The sequence below is a fragment of the Conger conger genome, chromosome 5, assembly GCF_963514075.1.
Source record: "Conger conger chromosome 5, fConCon1.1, whole genome shotgun sequence".
Classification (NCBI taxonomy): Eukaryota; Metazoa; Chordata; class Actinopteri; order Anguilliformes; family Congridae; genus Conger; species Conger conger.
The window spans coordinates 49,600,338-49,613,278 of NC_083764.1; the positions used below are offsets into that span (position 1 = coordinate 49,600,338).

The following is a 12,941-nucleotide window of genomic DNA, read 5'->3' on the forward strand; positions in this document are numbered from 1 at the left end:
TATTCAAAGTTGTTGGTCGGGATTATATAATATTTCTTAGCCAGGAGTCATGGGAAACAAAACCTAAACTAGGCTGAGTATAAAGGCTGGCTATGTGGACTCATTTGTCATATTCCCCTATCATTTAGATCAGATCCTTGACATGGCTTTGAAGGCCTTCAGGCATATCCTTCAATAGCTTACACTGCCTTTCATAAAGGGCTATGGAAAGACTCCTCAAACCATGTGCTTACCATAAGGGGGTGACAGTAGAATGAATTACATTTACTGGGATATTTAATTTTAAACATTCAAATAAACTTCACTGGGTAAGGCAAGGAGCCATCTTGTTAGCACAGCTGAAATAGAAGTTTTAGAAAGTGAAGGTACATTGTACATGTTCGATACCATTTGTTCATATCTTTAAATGTTTTCACATCTGCTTCCACAACAAACTGAGCAACAAGCCATCTCTCCTTGACAGAATGGTAATCATTGTAATTGTAGTGCTGCTGTGTGTGACACAAATTGCTTGCATGGCACTATACTGAGGCAAACAGTATAATTTATACCAACAAATATTTTTGCCACGTACCAGGGGCTGGATATAATTCAACAGTACATACATTATTTTTTGGGTTTATTAATAAGATCACTTTGTTCACTGCTTTTAAATAAATGTAGTTATCTGTGCAATGATTTGTGAGGATGTACCCGCACTGGTGAAAACCCAATGAGGCTGAGACCACATAATTAGCCAGTCCTTAATTATGGGAGAGGGGTAGGGGGTTGAATGAGCACAATAAATTCTATGCCATAGTGTGTGCAAATTAGCCTAGAGTATTTGCATTAGTTTCACACTCACTTCTCTAATACTTCACAAATCAGGGCACATCACTTTTTCAGGGAGATGTCATATTCCTTATGCTCACGGATGTTCAAAAGCACAGATGCCAGTTATACAGAAAACATGTGCGTGTGAGAGGAAGTACAGTTATTCCTGAACTGTATTCCAGATTTACTCAGCTGGTTTGTCCCATCGACCCTCGAAATAGAGAATAATCAGCGTGGCCATAATGCCACCATATTTAATTGTTCACTAGAAAAACAAATGAAAAACTGACCACCGTGAACTTCCGGTAGCATTAGCAAGCATCACACTAACCAACTTTGAGTTCCACATTTCCCTTGAGATTTTGCCATGCACTTTATGACAACACTGACACATGCAGCGACTGCAACAACTGCTAAACCAGGGAAAATAAGTGTATATTATAAGATGAGTGAAATTACCTTCCCTGACTCAGCTGGGTAACTCCTTGTACATCTTACGAAAGTGTAAATATTTAAGCTGAACAGCCTCAGTGAAATAGTCAACTGTGTAAACCAGTGGTCTCCAACACTGGTCCCGGAGAGCTACAGGGTCTGCTGGTTTTCGTTGATACTCTGCACTTAATTAATCAATTAGAGCAGTTGATTACACAGTTAACTCAGCTCACCTGATTGCTTGGGTCTCAACTGGGTGCTGATTTTAAGATGAAAACAAAAACCAGCTGACCCTGATGGCCTGGGTTGGAGACTGGTGTAAATGATTGAACTTAATGTAAACCACTGGTTTCCAGTGCTGTTCCTGGAGATCTACAGCCCTGTATGTTTTTGTTTCAAACCTAATTTGGCACTCCTCATTCTAATAATCAGTCGCTCAACGAGACTATCGATGTTTAATGAGCTGCGCTTACGGTTGGAGTGAAAACCTTCAGGACGATAGATCTAAAGGAACATGTTTGGGAACCACAGAACAATGTACATGGCCGGAAACATAAATAGCCTAACCAAATGGATAAAACGGCTATAGCAGATAAGATGTACATGTCTACATGTAAGCTAGAACATGTAAGAACATTAGACACATTTTCATGACAAATATGCAGAACGGAACGGCTCTTTTTCAACATAGGCTATAGATTACTGGTTTCAGACTCTTACGCGCTGCGCTTGATACCTATTGTATTTTCTATGATCTTTAGGCTAATATTCCCGTAATCCCATAGGCTACTTCCAAGCAAAGAATATCGCTGTCATTCAGCCTTGAAAAGACTACATCCCTACGTCACACAACTCGACTGCTATTTTACTCAACGATTATCATCTTCGGACATCATTCCCATCAAATCATACAAGTTCTGACCCATAAAAAGGCAGTGTTTTTGTTTGCCTTTGCCTGAGGTGTTACGTGACTCGCAGACCCATTGTTCATAGAAAAACGCATTCCGTATTACCGCGTTATATTTCCTTTCCGGAAATAACAAATTAGCCTAATTAAAATAATTTACATTTGAAATGCATTCCCGATTACAGATTAAGCAAAGGTGTTTGAGATATTAACACGTCAAAGTAGCCCAGCTATAAACCCCATTTTAGGCTGATAATTGTGTATCGACCGTGCATGCAGAAACCGTAGCCTACTACAGAATGAAGGTGTAGGTATGTGTTCATGTCTAACAGCTCCAGCAACTCTACAGCAGCTATACAATGGCAGAGCTACGATGGGCCCGGAAATGCTTCCCATCAGTTCCATACTGATGGTATGTAGGTAGATGCGTGTTAAAACAAAACAAAAATTAACAGCTCTTATTTCCACACACGTCAACAGCCATTACTATATCGAATATGCAGCTCCTAATATTGTAGCAGTGTAAAATAAGCTAAATATGATATTGCCACATTAGTAAAGCAGGCATACGTTCACAATGATCAATCCAGTCTGGTAGCCTAAATCTTTAGCGGCTAATCATTTAAATCTTCTGATCTTTTCCCACCTCACCTTCCAGTGCCTCGCCATGCCTGGTCTTCTGACGGCGCCCATTCCATTTTGGTAATTTAAAGGGCAACCGTGCTGGATACCCCAGTCATTTCCATCGCCCCATGAAAGAGAACGAAAGCATTATCCAGTTTCCAGACGTCATCCCACCGTTTAGATGAAAAGATGCTGTTCGGATGCAAGATAAGCATGCAACATCCGAACCAGTGTCACACGGTCCTTCATCCCCTCTTTAAATACGCTATTTCTGCAAGTGAGCTGATTTTCACGCGCAGTTTTTGGGGTTTTACTGTTATTAAAAGAAGGCCCTGTGTCCGCACGCTGACGCCTGACAGGAACTAAAAGCGCGTGCAGGGAGCTGTCCTCAGTATCAGAGTACTGTAGCATACTCAGCAAAGCGGAAGATAGTGCTTTTGTGAAATGAGCATGATGCATTATGTGATCACTTCATTTTGTTTGATGTTATTCTTCATTGTTCATCGACTATCGTGAGCTCACTCTTGTTCAGTTGTGCATTTTGCAGGCTGAAATTATACAAATATTTCTGTGCATTATCATAAGAGCTGGATATAGCCTAGCGGTGGTAACGTGTAATAAGGGAAGGTTATTACCTTATTTTATTGACGTTTCTGCCATTTGTAAGCTCATACATAACACACATGGATTGTATTCTAGTTTTTGTTCATTGATAAAATGCTATTGCTACAGATCCTCATTTCAGTTACAAATATATATATGTACATGTTTAAGAACGTAACTGTACAGCATTGTGAAATCATAGAATGAAGTTCTTCAACTTTATTATTATTATTATTATTATTATTATTATTATTATTATTATTATCCATCCACATCTAGTGTGTGTGTGTGTGTGTGTGTGTGTGTGTGTGTGTGTGTTGCAGGAGTACTGAATATTCTGTAGCATCTCAACATTCATTGCATTCATTGTCTTGCATTCTGCTTTCAGACAGCATTATTTTATTATATTTTTATTTAATGTGCCACACACAGTAAAAGTTCTGTCTACATTACCTTCTGTTTTCCTTCTTCCTGTCATGGATAAATAAATCAGACTGAGCCAGGATTCTGAACCCACAGTACTCATATTGTGAACATCACATGGGTTTCAACCGTTTTCAAGCACAAATGCAAAAAAAACATTCTTATCTACTTTAAAATGTTTGTGCCTCAGAAAGATGTAGCCTTCTTCTTCATGGAAGAGAAGGGACGAGTGTTATATGGTATGAATTAGTGAGAACATCTGGGAAGCCCGGGACCAGAGAAATTTGGGTTATGTAATAAGAGCAGGCTCCATGACTCATGAAATAAGTTTTTCATGGAAAAACGTGAAAGAGCAGAACAAAATAGTCATTGTTAAAGATTTTGTCTTCTCAGAAACTAAACAATGGCAAGAGAGTAAATTGCTAATTGCCAAGGCTGAATTATGAGCCTATTCTCTACATTCTGTTCACATGACAGCATTCAGAAGCGAAAATGTTTGATGTAGCATACTGGGAATGTACTAGAAACTGTATGGAAAACAAAAGTGCTCTTGATTTCTAGTGAGCAACAATTTTTCTACTGCATGTTAAAAATCAGTGGGCGATACAGATATTTGCTGGTTATCAGCATACTGTAATCAATGTATTGCCATGGAAACACTTTCTGCGGGCGGTAGATCCATGGCTCATTCTAGAAAAGGGTTATTGAGTTCACACACAGTCATGCTTGTTTGTAACCTAAACTTGCTCCAGTACAACACTGTCTGTTACATTTTACTGAAATATCTTGACTCCCCCTTCCCTAATACTGAAGAGATTGCTATCAGGAACAAATCTTGGGAGTAGTATGTATGAAAAAAAACCATTGCACCTTCTTAAGCATGCCTTGTATGGATGTGATAAGCAATGATAGATTTGCACAAAGGGATTTCTCCTTGTACATTTATGGTCTGTTTTTACTTCCAGGCTTATAGAATTGGCTATGATTTGGCCCCCATGGCTGTAAATGAAACTTGTATTTAGGGGTGGGGGAAAACTGAGGAGAAGCAAAGATAGTTATTTGTGAGTAACAACACAATCTCATTTTTGCAGGGTTGTAGTTTGTACAAAACTGGAAGTCACAAAACTGTAAATGAGCACAAGGGAAAGGCAATAGAATATACAAAAGATTCCTGTATCCTTCAATGCTTCATGAGTGGGGTTCTGGTCAGGCACACAATCCAGAGCCCATATCAATAGCAATACTATATACCAATACTTTCTACTTTAAAATCTTAAATAATAACTGTATTCATCTCAGCTTAACAGATATACTTGTCCATCAGAACTCATACAATGGATATTTTACATGTTATCCCCTTGAAATCCTGGATGTTTATGGAAGGATTTCAAGTTTGGAGTGCTGTTGTGGGTTAAACCTAGGATTCAAACCTCTAGCCTGCTGGATCCACGGCTGGCCTCCAAATCACTTAGCCTCACTACCACCACATTCAGATACATGTACTACCCAGTCTTGAGCTCATTTCAGTTGACAGGGTCATTCCCCTCTGCAGCACATTTTGAACAGCATAGAAACAATCAAATGGATGTAAGATGCTGTGCGGTGGATACCTCTGCAGCCCACAGGACAAGACTGAGCTGTGTCAGAAACGTTGTGCATTTGTGGCTCCACCTAGTGGCCACAACTAAAGCCGCTTTCAATTTAAAGTTGTACAAATAAATACGGTACAAGGTGTGAGAAGATCTAAATGCATCTTGTATGGTGAGGCATCATTTGACGCCACTTTGTTCTTCACAGTTAAATTCAGCTTTCGCCAGCATGCCAGGCCATGCTGAAGAGTGACCTGTGCAGTCATCAACGCGACTGGCAACGTGCCCACGCTTGGTGCGGCCAACTCTATCACATACTGCAGCTGGAGTTCTTTTAACATTATTCTCAAGTTCTTTAATGAGCTCCATTAGAGACTCAACAGTTGACTTCCCAGTCAAATTTGTCCCTGCCAAATCACCCAGAGTTCACATGGGTTCAGGTGATTTCTGAGAAAGGCGGTGCTCCCTTTCCTGCTCTAAAGCAAACACGTCTCGCCTTGACGGGGTCACGAAATCAAGGCCCTTTCAGTGCCGGGCCCCCTTGACAGCCGCGTTTCTGTTTGAAAATGTCATAACAAAAGCTGCAATGTTTTGATGCCTGGAGCTGTCTGTGTTACTGCTTTCCCTTATTTGGATAATTAGCGATTCCCGCAGTTCCTGTGGAAACTGTTGGGGGGTCAGAGGCAGGGAGCCGGCCGGAGCCAGGCTGGCAGGGAGTAAAGGGAAATTTGTCGCATTCCTGCTCGCTCCCCTCGGAGTGTCCGCCGCGGCCGCGCTGAAACGAATACCGCTGATCTCCTCTTCCAGCTACGGCGCCCGGAGCAGATCCACCCGCACAACTCCCACATCCTGAAGACCACAAAGGTCTTTTCACACAGGACCGCTGGTCCTCAGAGATCCCCCTCTTTCCTTCAGAACCACATGAGTTATCACTTCTCTCTTCAGAAACTCTCTTTTTTTTCTGTGTATTAAATTGGAAGAACACATTTCAAATGATTTCTTTGTGAGGCTACACATATGGTTAATGGTCTGTGCTAGAAAAACCCAGCATTGTTAATTGTATATATAGCAGACCGTGGACAGTACAGTAGTGTAAGGACTGCTAATGCTCTGGCTAGTGATCAGGATGTACCCAGTAAATGTTGACCAACTGGCCCATTGTTGACATTGTGCCATTCATATGTTTGGGCTAACTTTATGCTAATTCATTAATAACCCCCAAGGGTCAACAGCAACGCTCCAACACTGGCCACCAACAATAGACCAACAAAAACTATCCATGCTGGCATTTAGATTTTGTGTTGTTTGAAAACAAAATAAAACAAAATTTTAGTGATTATAATGCTGGTAGATGACATTGGCCTAATTTGACATATTGCTAATCTGCCATAGATTGACTCCAGATGCTTAAACACCTGTGGAATGGCAACATTTTGACTCAGTAATTGTTGTCAGGGAGATGTAATGTGGTATTACTGGCTGTGGATAGATGAGTGATAGGGAGAGGCAATTTGTTAGATCACAACCAACAACAGTTAGCCTCAGATGTGCTGTCATCAACCAATATCCTATATTAGCCAAACCAACTGATAGATGTGCACAGGTTCTTATGGCTGAACTTTTTACATTCATTCAGACTGAATACAACAATTCGGCAAGGCAAGATGGTTTGCCTTCATATCACTCCTGCCCTTCACATTACCCTTGTTTTAGTATATTCTGGAATCATAAATAGATCAGCTCCTGAGTTGCTTGTATGTCGACTGATCCTTTTCTATTTTGCTGAATTTGACATTGTTGGACAATGTGTTGCAGTGTTTACATTACATTGTTGGCATTTGGCAGACACTCTTATCCAGAGCGACGTACAATTGATTAGACTAAGCAGGAGACAATCCTCCCCTGGAGCAATGCAGGGTTAAGGGCCTTGCGGATCTTATTGTGGTTACACCGGGATTCAAACCACCGACCTTGCGTGTGCCAGTTATTTACCTTAACCACTACACTACAGGCCGCCTGGTGTGTCAGCAGGGCCCCGTTTTACGTGAACTAGGTGTGGCTAGGAGTATGGAGTCATGTCGTGATGACTGTCCATTATATACTACAAAGATTATTAATATTTAGTCATTCTATGAACTGGCAACATAATCAAAAAATGAGAGTCAACGAGGCCTTGACTCCTTGAATAGTTTTAGCAGACATTGATATCAGAGATTCCAGCTTCAATGGAATTCTTTCCGCCAAGAGTCCATCTAACTTCAATGACACTTTACAGTCACAGACATAATTTTGCCATGTGCTGTGGTTTCATCATTGACCTCACGCAGGTACATTTGCAGGATGTTATTCAAGCTACATTTTACAACTATGCGAACAGGAAGAATTTGTATACAACAAGGCCAATCTCAAAGCTGGCTCAACCGGTAGAATGGTAAGTCTGAGAAAACCGAAAGCCAGCTGTGGTTCAAGGAGACTGAAATGAGAATTTGGGAGTCATGTTACTCTAACATGTAAATAAAACACACACGAACATTGGATTTCAATTTTAAAAACTTGGCACGGCACACAGCCAATAGGTTCCTGAAATGTGCTGGCAGCTCCCTTAATCAGCTTTAATCAGAACCTCCTTTCCAGCGCCAAGTCTCCCGGCAGCATGTGGGCAGAGAGCGTCATTAAAATACTATGCAAAACCATTTCCACAAGATTCAAAGCAGATGGCTCGATGTGTTTCTGATTTCGGCTTAAACTTCAGGCCACCACCAGCACAATAAACCATAAACCTGTATATTTGAACTATATTTGGAGTATGTTTTCAACATCTGGGTGTGAATTGGGAATAACAACACGATGCAACTCAATAATATTTGTTCATTTATGAACTGAATAAAAAAAATTATTAATCTATGGAAAGTTGTACCAGTGCAACAGCATCCTTGAATTCACGGAAATATCACATCAACAAAGTAACAACAGCAATAAGAAAATTGTTATCTGTGGCCCATTATTACCATTATTCCTCTTCTAGTTCATATTATTATTACAAAGTGATAAAAAATAATGTTGCTATCATCAAGACCAAGACAAAAGACAGCAGTGGTAACAGAGCCAGATGTCAACAGAAACAGAAAGATAGGACACCATTCGCCTGTGGTGGCAGGTGTAGGCTCAGGACATGGGCTGTGAAGTCAGACTGTCATCCATGATACGTGTCTGGAGTCTGTGAGAAGAGTCTCCATGTCCGAGCACCACACAACCTTATATGGCCTGCTGTGAGATTGCATCAGACCGCATTCTAATCCCGCAACTGTCGCCCATTATTACTTTAATGCAACCGTCCTGTATTTCAAAAAACAGAACGTTAACAGGGATTCTAAAATCCCGACATCGATCTCAGTCGTAAATATCGAATTGCTTAAGAGTTTAACAATGGATACGCTAATGAAAAAGAAAAGCTTTTCCTTCAGGAAAAGTGCAGTATGTTGCAGGGAGAGAGTGATTGAGATCACATTACCCTGAATTAGAAACAGGTTAGCTTTCTGCTCTTCATAGCCTCTTTCATCTGTCACTCCTCCACCTGTTTCCAGTGACAGAGAACTTCCAAATTGGTTTCAGCTGGCCTTCTCCAATCTGAGCACTTGATAATAGTTTTTCTGTTTTGAAGAAGATGAATATATTCTCATATATATTTCCTACCTCGCCTATCTAATAAAAGAGGAAAAGCAAATTCAATGCGTTAATGCTTGGAGAGACAGATAAAAACAAACGTAAACCTACCATTTTAAGAGGAAAAATATTGTGTATGATAGTTATTTCAGATCTTTGTTTTCCTACTGCAGGTTTTAACCAAATCAAAGATGAGTCAGCATCATTCATGTTTGTTTAATTAGGGCACTTGAATCCCACTTGCTTTACAATGTTATTGTTATTGTTCAGCCGGAAGCCATTAAGCCCAGCACATTAAATGAGTTGAGAAGAGATGTCTTCTTCAAATGTTCCAGATGGAAAGCACAATTGCAAACAGTGGGTGACACAAGGAAACGCGTGAACTCAATTTAGCTGCACTTCACACCGTGGCTCTCATGAGAGAGGTAAAAATAAGGTGGACTGCCAAGCTGTCAATTGAGTTTGGTCTAGCCCATCTTACCCTGTGGAAATTAAAAATGCTTTTAAAAATCCCTCCTTAAATGTGATGGTCACTGTGACCCCCAGCGCTTAAATGTAATTGAGGAATAAAACTAAATATTTTGTACTGCTTTTGAGTGGCTGGATACCTGTCATCCCTCCCAACCAGCTGGTAGTGGCCCAGTGGTGAGACAAAAATAGGCGCTACCCAATAATTGAGGGAAAATGCTATGCATTTAACAAATGTGCTCAGCTCTAGAATGGGACTAATGCCAGTAAATAAGACTTTGTGAAAAGTTATGGACAATAAGTTTGGACTGTGACCAAAGAAGAGCACTATATTTAAAGAAAACGTGTGTAAATACATATGAGGAAAAAGCTGACAAAAAAAGAGAAACAAAATCAGAACAAACAGACCTCAGTGATTCTGGCCTCAGTTTAATAAATGTTCCACAGGCCTTTCGTGGGACGTTGACTCCCTCATGCCGTATCAAAGACCACTGGCTGGAGACACAGCGCTCAAGAGAGGAACCGTTGTTGTTTTGATAATAAAAGTGAGTTATGAGGAGGCTGAATAAAAGAGAGCTTGTACTAGGCATTATAAATTACCAAAGTTAAAGGTGCAATGCCCTGGAGAGAGATATGTTACGGCAAGACTCCATACCATAGGCGTCTTGAGATTTACGCTAGAGGTACTTTGTTAGAAAAACTTCCTCATGGTAGTCTTCCGCCACGACCTGTTTTCCTTCTCCCGGAGTTTTAGTATTGGGGGCACTTCCTCTTCAGGGGGAAACTGGAGTCGTGATTTGACCGAGCGGACCGGGGGTCCTGGTGTGTGCGTCTGCCTGGCTCCACTCTGTGTCTGTGACACGGTCTCGAGACGCCTCGAAGAATAATGAGGTCCGGAAACCCAGGGACTTCAATTAGTTATAGTTTGGAGCGAAGGTCAATCAAACCAGCATGGCTTGCTCTCCTTGAATACCCCAGCAAAAGAAAAGACAAGTTGCAGGCAATGCATTCCATCCTGTCATGCAGGCAATAGCTACCCTAATTGAATTAAACTTGCATTTTACGATTCTTTTTATTCATAGTTTGATTCATTTAATAGGATTTAATGAATGCAGAAACATGGTATTTCCTTCTGCTATACATCAGCTATAAAATTGAAGTTGATCCTAATTGTCTGCAATGCAGTTCCATTTTTTTTAAATGTAACTGAGCAGGTCAATAATGTTTCTATTCATTTTAACATTCAAGACAATAGTATATCCATTGAGCTTTTCATCAAAGTTCACCAGAGTTCACAAAGTGCCTTCGTCATCTTAATTCGTGCTGTCAACTGTCTCACATGTGGCCTATATTGTCATTTTCATTCGTTTTGTTCCGTTAATGGGAACCAAAACATGACTACAAAAAGTTGTGGCTCAAACCATTTCTCACCTAAAATGAATTATGAAAAGCTTGCATGACTGTCTGATGAGTTCACATTATGCTAGCTTTGATGTACTCTGGTATAATCTCCTGAGAAACGGTTCCAGAAGGTCCAGGGATGTCAGTTTAGCTTTTTCTGAAGAGTGGCTTCAAAAACAGCCCGCGGACTTGCACAGAGCTGTGAAAGGCCCTTTCAGGACACCTCGTTTGGAGAACAGTGGGAAGCAATATTCTTAAAACCACCCAAAGTCTTACATCTTCTGTTGTTTGCTTCACTGGATGATCCAGAAACCACGTTCTTGATTAAATGAAAGCCAGCATCCCTTGGCGTGTGCAATAACACAGTTCTGGTAAAAATTGTGCATTCTTAACATGATGTCAAAGAAGCATTCCTTACTTTGTATTTGAATAATCAGTCATTTGAAACAAATGTCTCTTCACCTAGGCATGATCTTACTCTACCCTTAGGACTAAAAAATTCACATACTGTAAGTGGTTACTTTTTCAATTTTTATAGTTTTCCTGGCAGTCACTGAATATCATTTTGGTTGAATTGTAAATAAATTCATACAATATTTGCTGGGGTATGTTGTACCTCATTTCCTGGTAAAAACAGCAGAAGGCAGCTCATATCACCTGACAGATATGTTACGTATTCCTCCTTTGATCAATGAAAATACCATTTGTTTGCCCAAAACTATTAATGGATAATTGATGATTTTATTAGTATTATTCAATTTATTTATATTTCACGAACAGTTTTATATATGTGTATTCAAGAAAAATATTCTGATTGTGCTGTGTTGCTGTTTATTCTAAACCTCACAGAACCAGACTGATAAATATGATTACACCATGCATATGATTGACAGAGGGGAAGAAGACCAGTAAAGGTAAATTAAGGAAGTGAACAGTAGAGGGGGATATAGAGATGGTTTTATGGACAGGATGCCCAGTATGACAGGATGCCCAGGTATACAGAGGGAGGTTTAGGTGAATGTGTTTTACACTAGCACACAGTAGTTAGCAGCTTTCCTCCCACAATCCAAAGGGAGGCAGATAATGCTAATAGTTGGGCATTAACAGGGCGTTGCTGTAAACGAGCATGCTAAGTCAACCTACCCTGTATAAATACAGATCCAGTTTGCTATGCTGAAATCTGAAAAGCAAGATTTAATTTGGTGCAAAAATGGCATGGTATCCTGAATTCCCATAGTAGGGAGAAGTTATAAAAATGTAATTATGGAAATAAAAATGGATCATAAGAAATTAATATAGCTTGAATTCCAAAAATCATACACCAGGTTGAAATGGAACTATTTCAAATTATTCAAGCCAACAACCTGTTATAACTGCCATAACTGACCATAGCATTGTTCAGTAGGGAGAGTCTCAGCTGGAATCTTATGAGGCAAGTATACTCCATCATGTCACCTGGTGGCCGTGTTAAATCTGACAGCTCACACGCTACAGGAAAGCTAGATTACATATCGGTCACTGACAGCAACTGGTCAACCGTGGCCACTAGAGGTATTGTTGAGAGGATAGCTAATGAGGAGTCAACCTTGGGAATGCTATAGTACAACTTACACCTGTCCTATATTAGTGTGGCAAAGCAACCACGGGGGTTAGTCAGAGTAGTCAATGAAAAGATGAGCCTACTTAATTCAAATCGCTTTCCAGTAATATCCAAGATGATGTATAGTCAATTCAAACAGGGGTGTCCGTCAAGAAAATATATAGGCTGATGTAGACTAATATTGTTGACACAAGCATCCAGGTCTGTTATTAGCTCAGAACCATACTGAGATGCACGACTCTGCTGGGCCATTGGACCATCGGCACTGTGCTGGGAAAGTCAGTCGGCACTGCTGGGAGCTTCAGGCCACTGCATACATATGGCTTGCTCCTCAGCCATAAAGATCAGTCATAATCTATTCTGTTGGACTGCGGTTATAAATGAGGGCCCATGAAGGGACATTCTTTAAATAGTTTAC

General features: G+C 40.4%; 1 protein-coding gene across 1 annotated transcript in view; it reads right to left on the reverse strand.

Moving 5' to 3' along the window:
* Window positions 1-2,888, reverse strand: part of LOC133128198 (myomegalin-like) — a 68,687-nt gene extending 65,799 nt beyond the window's left edge. Inside the window, exon 1 of the mRNA XM_061241548.1 lies at window positions 2,804-2,888. Coding sequence (XP_061097532.1) covers window positions 2,804-2,850 — 47 coding nt within the window. The 5' untranslated portion in view covers window positions 2,851-2,888. The remainder of the gene's footprint in view (window positions 1-2,803) is intronic.
* Window positions 2,889-12,941: the final 10,053 nt, after the last annotated feature.